Raw genomic sequence first — 10,537 nt, forward strand, 5'->3', positions numbered from 1 at the left:
ATGAGGACAGAAAAAAAGGATTTAACAAAAAAAAGAATAAAGAAAAAATCCCGATGCAATGGGCTGAAATACATTACAGGCATTCATGCCTTGAAATCCCCAGCCACTCTGATAGAATCGTACCTGAGCCACCTCTATTAATGGGCAGATTTGAACATATTTCAGGTAGAGGGAGAACAACCTGCCAGTTATGGTTAGATAAAGTGGCTGAGGCTCCCGAGAAACTTTTCAACTATTTAAAAACCTCTCAAAATGTTTATTTTTAGGAGAAAGGGAATTCTCTTCTAGGCCAGCTATCAATGACACGTAAAAAATCCTCAGGAAACCAGAGCACACTCCCAATTTAATGTGAGCTCGGATGACACCGCCTTCTTAGAAATTAGCATTCTCCCTCCTAAGATTTCTAAAATAGCTAGGAAAAAAACCCCTCTGCATTTAGGCTGCAATCTCTTTCTTCTGCTCGGAGGTGTACAATATTCCCAGGAACAAGAGACAGACACAACTATCAACTCTGCTTTGTCTCTGCAAAATGTTACAGGACAATCCGCGCCCTGAGCCTGACCTGCAGATGGCTCTTAAAAAAAAAAAAAAAGAAATCATAAATTCTCCACTCCAAGTGACTGCGACCAAAGCCTCTTCCCCACCACCATCAATTCAATAAAATCATTTTATTATTTTTTTTAAATCACGATTTCAGGGGCTTGGCTGAACCAACCATTTCGAGTCTCATCTGCAGCACCACAGACCTGCAACTATTTATACAAAGCCAGTAAAGTATTACAATGAACACAAGGCCTGGGCGTTCGAGAGCCCGGGTTTAGAGGCTGAAATTGTAATTAAACTGCGAAGAGAAATGGACGCCAAGATTGGTCTTGACACTAATTACCAGAAAGAAAGACATTTATGCAAATTTACCAGAAGCCTGAACTTCAGCAGTACTGAAACAGAGGAGGAAGAAAGAGAGAGAGAGAGAGAAAGACAAAAATTACCTTCTCTAATTCCAACAGATGAAACCTTAATACTTGTATGGCTTGAATCATCTGCAAAGATACAAACAACACGAGTATTTATCTCATTCCTGGATTTGGGGACATTCCCCACAGCCGCCCCTGCCGCACTTTGTAGCTTGACTTTTCTCTAGTAGTAAATAAAAAGTTGTTTTGATTTATGGCAATAACACTAAAACTTAATAGCGGTGGCTTTGTGCGCTGTTTAACGAGAAGTGATCTAGAGTTAACTTAAAAAAGAGGGAAAAAAAAACCTATTGCAATGAAGCAACTAAATTATACGGATCATAAACATTTCTTTAAAAAAAAAAACCCAGCATCCTCTAAACACCATCTCTGGCTCCTCGCTCTGCTAAAGCGGGAGGAAGGCTCCTACAGAGGAGGCACGATATTTGTTTATCTTGAACGTAAATAAGGAAAGAGAGAAAAGACCTCATTTTCGGCGGCTTTAGGCAAGGGTGCATCTCCAGCCACAGCCATCCTCGATGCTTCCCATCCAGATGCCTAAAAGATGCGTGGAGGGGCTGGCTACAGCGTGGATAAATCCACGCTCCTCTTGGGCAGGCGAGCTCCCCATCAAGCCCGCAAGCTCCCCTTCGGATGGGGCTTTCTTTATCTAGACCCTTATGTTGTTTTTTTTTTTTACTTCCATGCAATTACTGCACCGTATTTACTTGTAATCACCATCATCATCATAATTAAAGGAAAAATAAAGATCCACGTGAGAAATCGTCAGTTTAGCACCACCAAAACCAACTCTCCAGATGACACAGAAGTTAAAAAAAAAAAATAAATAAAAAATAAATGGGAAGGGAAGGGAGGGTGGTGGGGTGGGGGTGGGGAGAGGAAGAAGTAGTGTTAACTCTTACCAAGTTATCCAGTTCAGGATTAGAGGAAAAGAGGGGTTTCTCTGCTCGGATCTAAATATAAGAAAGGGGAGGAAAAGGGGGGGGGAAATAATAATAAAAAAGATTTGAAATATGGAAGCAGAGAAAGCAGACGTTATTATTTCTTGCTTCATTACACTGTCGGGTCCATTATGTAACCTTCCGTGCAAAGCCCTGACTGCTGGGTTTTTAGTACATCAGCCAAACACTTGAGCAAGTGAATCAAATACACCGAAAAGGGACCTCCGGAGCTTCCCCGGCCCGGCGGGAGCCCCGCAGTGGAGCTCCCGGCCGGGCAGTGCCCGCTCCCACCAGCTCGTTTCGTTAGGGAAGGGGTAAATGCCGTGATTTCCCGGTATTTTTTTGGTTTGCTTGGGTTGTTTTCTTTCTGCCTCTTGCAGTAAGAGAGGGGGGAGGGGGAAACGCGCATCTTTCTTTATCTCAACACAGACTTGTTTTTCTCGTTACGATTCCCCCCCCCTTTTTTTTTTTTTCCCTCTTAACACTGTTTCAACCCGTTTTTGCTGACCTGTTTGGCGAACACTGCTATGTCTTCATTGAAAGACTCAGAGGAGCAAACATCGCCTCCCGCTACCCCGGGCTCCCTGGGTGTGCATGTAGCTAATTCACATTTCTCAAAAATCAGTGCTAAAAGAGGGAACAGGGGGTGTCTGAAAGAAAATACAATAGTCACACACACAGAGGGGGGGACACAAAAAAAAAGATCATAACGAAACAAAAAAATAAGACCAAAGACAACAATAGTTAGTCCCACAGCCGTGTGCGTAGGGAGGGGGGCACCCACCGAAGGGGCTCCGCTCCTCCCCGCCGCCGCCTCCCGGCCCCTTCCCGCAGCCACCCGGCCGGGAGCCCCGCAGCTCCCCGGCCTGTCCGCGTTTCTCTGGCCGCAGATATTGTTAATAAAACCCTAGGACAAGCCAAGAATAAAACCCAAGCCGGTTCCAGCAGCCATTTTGAATTAACTTTCCTTGTCTTTAGGGGAAAAAAAATAATATAATAATAAATGTAAACCTCCGGACATACACTTCTGTCTTTCATGCTTTTAATTCCCATTTTCCTGCTGGAGGACTTGCTGGGAGTGACGGGAGGGAAAAGACCCAGAAAAACAGAAAAAGAAACAACCCTCATCCAAATCAGAAAAATAAATAAGCCCCTATACCCATGCACCCACCCTACTAACACCCAGCTCCGGACAAGCCGGCCCACCGGCAGGTGCTGGCCAGCCGGGCTGCCTGCTCCTCTGCCTGCTGCCTGCTTGCCTCCCTGTCCCTTTGCCTGCCTGTCCCTCTGCCTTGCCGGCCCCTCTGCCTGCTGCCTCCCGCAGGGAACCAGGTGCTTTTGGGCTCTCCCAGCTTTAAAAGCCTCCCTGGGAGAAAGGCTGCTTGTGCATCTGGTTCCCTCGGCCGTTTAATAATTTAAATAAATAAATAAGCGTGGGCGCACACACACACATATATATGTATATTTATAACAGGGAGCTCAGTTTTTTGTCCCAGGGCTTCGTACTTGTTTTTGGGGGGTACCGTTTTAAGCAATCCTACAGATTTCTGATATAAACCGATAAAGAAACTGAACGATGTGATTTTTTTTTTCCCCTCCCCTTTCTGCTCACTGTTTTGAGAGCGATTTTAAAAGGCTCTTAAACTTCCCTTCAAACTCAAGACGGGCAGATTCATTTTAAAGGCATCTGCCGCCCAGTGTAACCCATCAGCTCCCATCGCAACGGCCTAGAAACCGCTTTGCAAGTTGCCGCATTGAGAAGTATTCAATGCTGTCGGGTGGAAAAAAAAAAAGTTTTAAAAAGAGAAAAATTAAAATAAAAATTAAAAAGGCAAAAGTTTAGAGGAGCGTCTCTGGAGTTTTCTCCTTCATAGCACAAGGAGAGACAAACAAAGTGGAAAGTTGGGCGAAGTGCTCCAAACTCTCCTTACTCCCAAACTCCTTGCAGAGATTTAGCACCCGGCGCAGGTTGTGCCCTGGGAATACTATTTTCCTTTCCCTTCTCTTCCTCCTCCCCGCCGTGAAGCTTGCTGCCCATCCAGCGAGATACGACTCCTATTTTAGGGATCCACCCCCCTCTGCTACACATGCCAGGGGCACCCCGGCCCTTTCTCCCCTCTCTTAAATACTACTACTACTAATAAAGAATATGGGCCTTTTCAGCGCAGCGCTCCCTTCATCCTACCGCCCTTCAACCCCATCATCCCCATCCCGCGCGGAGGCAGCCCGCCTGGCACCCCCCGTCCGCGTTCTCCCCGGCCCATCCCGCGCAGGTTGCGCGGAGCCTTGCGCGGCACCTACCCGTAGATGGCATCTTTATCTCTCTTGAGGGCGTCGTTGACGGAGGCGCCCATGGCGGGGGGCATGGCGTTGGCGTGCGCGGCGTGCGGGTACTGGTGCGAGTGGAGCGGCGGCCCGTGGTTGAGGTGGTGGACGGGCTGCATGGGGCGGGCGCCGTGGGGGTCCCCGTACATGGTGGTGGGGATGCCCACCCCCTCCATGCCGCCGTAGTGGGGCAGCTCGTCGTACTGCGGAGCACAGAGAGCGGACAGGCATCAGGGGGGGCTGGCAGCACCCCTGGCAGCAGAACCGGCCACCGTGTCCCCGTCCTCCTCCCCCCACCGGGAGAAGCCGCTTCCCCCCCCGGTGCGCCCGGGCTCCGCGCCGCCAGTTCTTCCTTTCCCCCCGCTCCACCGCCCCGCTCCCGGTGCAACCGCCGGCCCCGGGGAGGGAAACGCCGCCCCGGGGAGCACCGGGGCCGGAGCAGTGCAGCCCACCACGGCCCAAGCTCCTCCGAGCCTGGGGCGGAGGAGAAATAATCATAATAAATAATAAATGACTTTTAAAGGGGGGGGGGGGAGGGGGAAATTCCCCATCCCCAAACTTCCCAAACCCTCCTCGTGAATAGAAACGGCTCACAGAGCCCGAGCTTCCCTCCGCTAAACTTTTCCCGCTGATAAGAAGTCAGGTACCTAACCCGGCGAGGATGCGGAAAGTTCAGCAGCGGTGAAAAAAAAAAAGGAGGGAAAAAATTAAAATAATAATTAAAAATAAAAATAAAAAAGTAGCTATTTTGTTTTTTTTTTTTTTTTTTTTTTCAGCAATTCCACGAGAAGGCACTTTTAAAGCCGAAAGGCTGGAAACGTTTGCCCGGGCTCTCGGGATTTTGGGAATGCCTCCTTTTTTTTTTTTTTTTTTTTTTTTAGGAAAAAAAAGTTTTCTTTGTTAAAGATTAAGGAGCAAAAGCGAACGCGGTTCCCAGGCAGCGGGGGAAACGGCCACTTTTCATCTATTAAAAGCGAAGGTGTGAATAAACACTTTTAAAGATCCCTGACACTTGCTTGGACCGAGAGAGTAAAAGGCAAGTTGTCAGCAGAGGAACTTTCTTTCCCAGCCAGCACTCGGAGGGGTGGCAGGCAAATGAGGCAAGAAAACTTCTTTGCAGGGCTCTTCCCCTTCCCCAAATCCCCACTCACCCGGCTCCGGCTGATTTATTTTTTACACAAAACTTCAATTTAGGAGGTTGTTGGAAGCAAAAACCAGGAGATCGCACCCAAAATGGATACAACAATACACAGGGCAGTGCATGCTGCTAACCTCTAATTCAAATTAAAGTGACTTTCTTTTTTTAAAAGCTTTTTTCCTTTGCCCATTGCACTGCACCTTTTGTGACTGAATGTATAAAAAAAGGGGGAAAAGGGAAGAATAAAAGAAAAAAAAAAAAGATAAAAAAAGTTGTGCTGACTCCTAGCTAGAAGTTCTGCTCCGAAAGTGCAGCGGTATTATCATCACCAACACAGCAAAATGCTCAGAGACATGCACACATTCAAATATTTCAAGCACTGCTGACTTTAAAAAAGACATTGGTAGGACTAGAGCTACAAAACCAACAGATACAGAGGCTCGGACATATTCACTTACATGCCTGCATGTCATTAATGTATAGAAAAGCTTGCCTTTTCCCTGAGAGATCCGGGGTGGGGAGTAAAAGAATCAAGAAAATATCAATATATACAGGTTTTAAGCCTACAAGTACAACTGATAAATCCTCCCGCTCCAGGACACCGCTTTGTGCCCCTGCTCCAGAGAGGAGTAGGGGGGTGGGGGGGGTGGGGGGTGGGAAGGAAAAAAGAAAAAAAGAAATTAAAAAAAGAAAAAAAAAAAGAAGAAACTTTTCTCGCAGCGTCTCTGTCAGCCACGTTTCAATATTATTTCACATTTGAAATCCATGTTTTTGTTAATACGTACCCTTTGCGCCATCGGCCTGCTTGCTCCCTTCCTACTTCAACTTCTAATATATCCTCTTTAAGGCCAGTGTGAAAAGAAAGAAACGCGAAGTTCCCCCCCCCTCACCCCCCCCCCAAAAATGCAAAAATCCCTTAGCGTCGCCAGCAATGGAAGCAATCGAGTAAAATCTTCGGCTTGCTGGATCTCAGCGAAGCGATACGGTAACTCAGCATTAAAAAAGGAGGCAGAAAAAAAAAATAGAAGAAAGAAAAAAAAAAATCAACTCTCCCTCCTTCCTTCCTTCTTTTTTCTTTCTTTCTTTCCTCTCTCCCTGTCTCTCCCTCTTACTCTCCCTCTCGTTTCCAAGACAGCAGCGGGGCGAAAGCAAATATCCTTTCCCCAAATCAGTTTTTTTTTTTTTCCTCTCTTTCCTTTTTTTTTTTTTTTTTTTTTTTTTAAAGTGCCCCTCAAACCCAACTACCAAGTCTCATGGCTTTTTGCCACTCCGGCTGTCAATCACAGGCGAGGTTGTCAAGGTGGTGAATGACTGATGATGATCCGCTGCGTGTGCTCCCACCGCGCAGGACACCTCAAATGTTAAATTTTCGAGCGCGCTCACCCCAAAGGAAAAAGAAGAAAAAAAAAAAAAAAAAAAAAGAAAAAATATATATATAAAAAAGAAAAATTTATAAAAAATAAAAAAAAAAAGATTAAAAATCGAGCAGGGAGGAAGAGAAGGAGGAAGAAGAGGGGGAAAAATTAAAAATTAAAAAGGCTCGCTAAACGCGCCGGCTCTCCTTTTATTATGGTTATTATGATGATGATGATGATGATGGGGGGTTTTTTTTCGCTCCTCCTCGGATCGCTCCTAATTCCTCGCCGGCGCCGGCTCGCTCTGCCCCTGCGCGGCCGCCGGGCGCGGCTGGCGGAGGCGGGCCGGGTGCGGGCGCGGGTGCCGGGCGGAGCGCCGCGCTGTGCCGTGCCGTGCCGTACCGTGCCGTGCGGGGCGGGCGCGGGAGGAAGGGCAGCGGGGAGAGGAGGGGAAGGGGGGGAAAGGGGGAAAGGGGGGAGGCGCGGCGCTGCCGCCGCGGGCCGCGCGCTGCCGGGCGTCCGCCGCCGCCGCCACCGCCGCCGCGGCGAGCGCAGCGCAGCGCCGGGCTGGAGCAGACTGCGGGAACCCGGAAGTAGTGGTGGCCATAACAGGTCGCGTCTTACACAATGCGCTGGGCGGCAGCAACTCCGCCACCGGCGCAGGGGGGCGCGCCGCCCGCCCCGCGCCCGCGCAGCGACGCGCCCCCGCCCCGACGGGGAGGGGGGGTGGTGGTGGAGGATACACCGCCCCCTCCCGGCCCTGCCCTCCTCGCCCCCCCCCCCCCCCCCAGCCGGTGTGTGCACCCCTCGCACGGGTGGGTGTGGGTGCTCTCCCGGCCCCTTTGTCTGACGGCGCCGCCGCCCCGCTCCGCGCCCGCGCAGCGCCCCGGGGCCGCGCCGCTGCCCGCCCCTCACTCCCCCTCCTGCCTTCTCCGTCCTCTCCCCCCCCTTTCCCCGGCGGCTCCCCCCGCGGCCGCCGGCCGAGTGAGCTCACCCGGCCCCCGGCCGCCGCCGCCGCGCCGCCGCCGACCAATCAGCGCCGCGCCGCCCCGCGCCGCGCCCCCATTGGTCCGGGCGGGAAGCGGGGCTCGGACCGGCGCGCCACGGGGAGGGCGAGGAGGAGGGGGGGGGTGCCCCGGCTCGATACCACCCCCCCCCCCAAACACCCGTCCCCGCCGGCTCCGCGGCCGCGCTGCCCTACGCGGGGAGCGCCCCCACCCCTCCGGCGCCCCCCGTCCGCGTAGCCGCTGTCCGCTCCCGTCCGAAAGCACAGCCATCCCTCCCCGCCGTCCCGGAGCGGAGAGCTCGCCGTTTCCCTTTCTTCCTCTCTTCTCTTCCCGTACCTGCGCGGAACCCCGGCCGGGCGCTGAAGGGGAGCACTGCCCTGGTCCCATCGCACCCCCTACCCCGGGAGGGGAGGTGGGGAACAGGCCACCCGATAGCCTGGTGCAGCGGTCCCCGAGTGAGCTCCTAGGGATGGGGGGGAGTGGCAGGGGGTTTGCTCCGGTCAAATCCCCGAGGCAGGGGAAGCTGCTCCGCTGCCGGGGAGCCAGGGGTGGCGGGCAGCGGCTTGTCCCCCGCCGCCACGTCCCAAACTTCAGAGAAACCCGTTTTGATTCCCCCGTACCTCCCTACCACCCCCCTTTCCGCTAGGACCGGCCTTTTATCCCGGCGAGAGAAATAAAGACCTCTCAGGTAAGAGCCGATTTCACCCACTACCCCCCACCCGCCCCGCGCGTCCGTGCGGGAGCCAAGCCACGGCCGTGGGGCTGATCTCTCCACTGATTTACCCGGGGACCAGCGCTCGGTCCCGGTCCCCCATCTCACAGGTCCCTTGCGGGGACTCTGAGCTCCCGAAGACGCTCTGCTCTCCTCTCTCGTCCCCTTCTTCCCTCTCCCATCCCCTCCTCCTTTCCCCCCTAAGAAAAAAATAGCCAGCAAAACCCCTTAAAAATAAAAGATCAACCCCTTTCCCAGCGTCTCCACCAGGCCTTTATAAGATTAATTCCGCGCAACCCGGCCTAAAACACTTTTACAATGTAATTACAGGCGTACAAATTGTTTGCCCAAACCTCATTCTGGATAAGGGTTTTACAATTAGCAAACAGTTATTGCTCTCGGGGCTGGCTGCAAGGAACCGCGCTGCGCGCCTCTCCGCTCGCGAGGTGCCGGCCATAAAGGAGAAAAAAAAAGGGGGGAAATGGCCTAATTCGAGCAGCAATTAATCACTTATTTAAGGGGGGGACGGGACACTAAACGGACAGTTCCGCGCTGTCTCGGTAAGCTCCTGCGGCAGCGGCGGCAGCACCCACGCAACCTCTCGTCCGCTGCCGCCTCTTTATTTCTTTTATTTTTTTTGGCCAAAACTTGCTCTTTTGCAGGGATCTATTGACGCTTCCCGCTGGAAACGGAGAGGGAGGGAAAAAGCAAATTAGGGATAAGGGAAAAATCAAAAAGTCAAGAGCGAGGGGGGTTGGTGGTGCCCGGGTCGGGCAGCGGCCTCACTGCGAAGCGCTGAGCGGTGATGCGCGGGCCCGGCTGTCCCCCCCTCTACCCGATCCCCAGGGCCTTTTGCTAAGGGGTGCACTGAGCTGAGGCAAAAAAAAAGAAAGGCGTCTGGAGAGCAAGGGAGCCTCCTCCGCGAGGTGGAATCTGGGTCCATTTGCTTATCGGATAATAAATGAGGCTTTTAATCAGGCTGAATTTCCCAGCTTAAGGAAAGAATTAGTCATACCTAGGAACAATCAAATGTTTTCTAGCTGGCTTCCCTGCCGCCTTCCTAGCAGGGATTTGTGGTGAGGAGGGGGTGTGTGTGTGGAATTAGCATCCAAGTGTGCTCTTTCACCATTAATATTGAAATTTGAAAACTGAAATAGGAACAACCAGAAGAGACAAACAAACAAGAAACCGCAGAAGAAAGCGTTTGAAAGGCGGCCGAGAGATAATCCAGGAATGCTTCAGATAAGGGGGGGAGAGGGGGAGGCGATACGTGCGGAGATACCCGAAAAGTCAGAGCCCGATGAAACGCTTGGAAGAGGAATGGGGAAGAAAAGAAAGAAAACAACCCCCAATCCTATTTAAAGACCTATTAAAGGACAGACTCAAGGGGGGAATGATAGTAAAAGGAGGGGAACTGCTGGGGATTTAGGGGAGCAGATGAAGCTCAGCGCCCGGACTGTTGACCCACCCCGGCTTCAGACAACCGGGCCGGGCGGGGGATGCGGCCCGGGGTCACCCACCGCCTGCAGCCAGAGCCGCTCGGTCCCGAAGGCCGCCTGCAGCCCGGGGAGGGCGATCCCGGAGCGGCGGAGCGGCCCGCGAAGGAAAGGGGGGGGCTCCTCGCTTCCCCCTGCCTCCCCACTACCGGCCCTGGCATTTGCAGAAGTTATGGGGGTCTTTCATTAATTAAATGGAGGGCTTCATAAAATATTCCCAATAAAATTTACGGTTGTCTTAAAACTTTCTAAACACCGCTATAAATTTCTTTAATAAAATTAACTGGGAAATGAGTTACTGGCCGGGATTTTTGTCACTTCGACTTCTCCGGCGGCGGTGCCGGCGGCGGGAGGGAAGGCACCCGCGCACAAAAGGAGCCTTTCAGGGACAGCACGGCCGGCGGCTGCCGGGATGCCCCCGCGGTGGCACCTCAGGGGTAGCCCGGGCCAGGCAGCGCAGAGCCGGCCCCAGCCCCTGACTGCCGGCGCTTTCCCATTCCCCGCTATAGTTGGACCATTTCGGCCTAACCCCCCCGAACAACCCCCGAGCCTGGCAGCACGATAGTGCTGGTGTGGGGTTTTTGTACTT

General features: G+C 52.3%; 1 protein-coding gene and 1 long non-coding RNA gene across 7 annotated transcripts in view; one reads left to right on the plus strand and one right to left on the minus strand.

Moving 5' to 3' along the window:
• MEIS1 (Meis homeobox 1) overlaps nt 1–8,264 on the minus strand; it is a 110,909-nt gene extending 102,645 nt beyond the window's left edge. For 3 of the 6 annotated variants that reach the window (XM_062611444.1, XM_062611419.1, XM_062611453.1), the window contains exons 1-5: nt 8,077–8,264; nt 4,217–4,443; nt 2,424–2,565; nt 1,877–1,927; nt 990–1,040 (exon numbers count right to left, since the gene is read on the minus strand). In XM_062611444.1, the coding sequence (XP_062467428.1) occupies nt 990–1,040; nt 1,877–1,927; nt 2,424–2,565; nt 4,217–4,443; nt 8,077–8,127 (522 nt within the window). In that variant the 5' untranslated portion in view covers nt 8,128–8,264. Of the gene's footprint in view, nt 1–989; nt 1,041–1,876; nt 1,928–2,423; nt 2,566–4,216; nt 4,444–5,836; nt 6,010–6,163; nt 7,100–8,076 lie in introns of those variants that run through there. The other 3 variants (XM_062611437.1, XM_062611430.1, XM_062611463.1) reach the window with 3 other exon arrangements.
• Nucleotides 8,265–8,288: 24 nt separating this feature from the next.
• On the plus strand, nt 8,289–10,242 carry LOC134159955 (uncharacterized). Its single transcript, XR_009963373.1, has 2 exons — nt 8,289–8,428; nt 9,610–10,242. It is a non-coding gene; the product is annotated as an uncharacterized LOC134159955 (long non-coding RNA).
• Nucleotides 10,243–10,537: the final 295 nt, after the last annotated feature.

This window comes from Pezoporus occidentalis, unplaced genomic scaffold (genome assembly GCF_034315485.1).
Source record: "Pezoporus occidentalis ecotype Australia unplaced genomic scaffold, CSIRO_AGI_Poc_V1 ctg10, whole genome shotgun sequence".
NCBI classification, from domain to species: domain Eukaryota; kingdom Metazoa; phylum Chordata; class Aves; order Psittaciformes; family Psittacidae; genus Pezoporus; species Pezoporus occidentalis.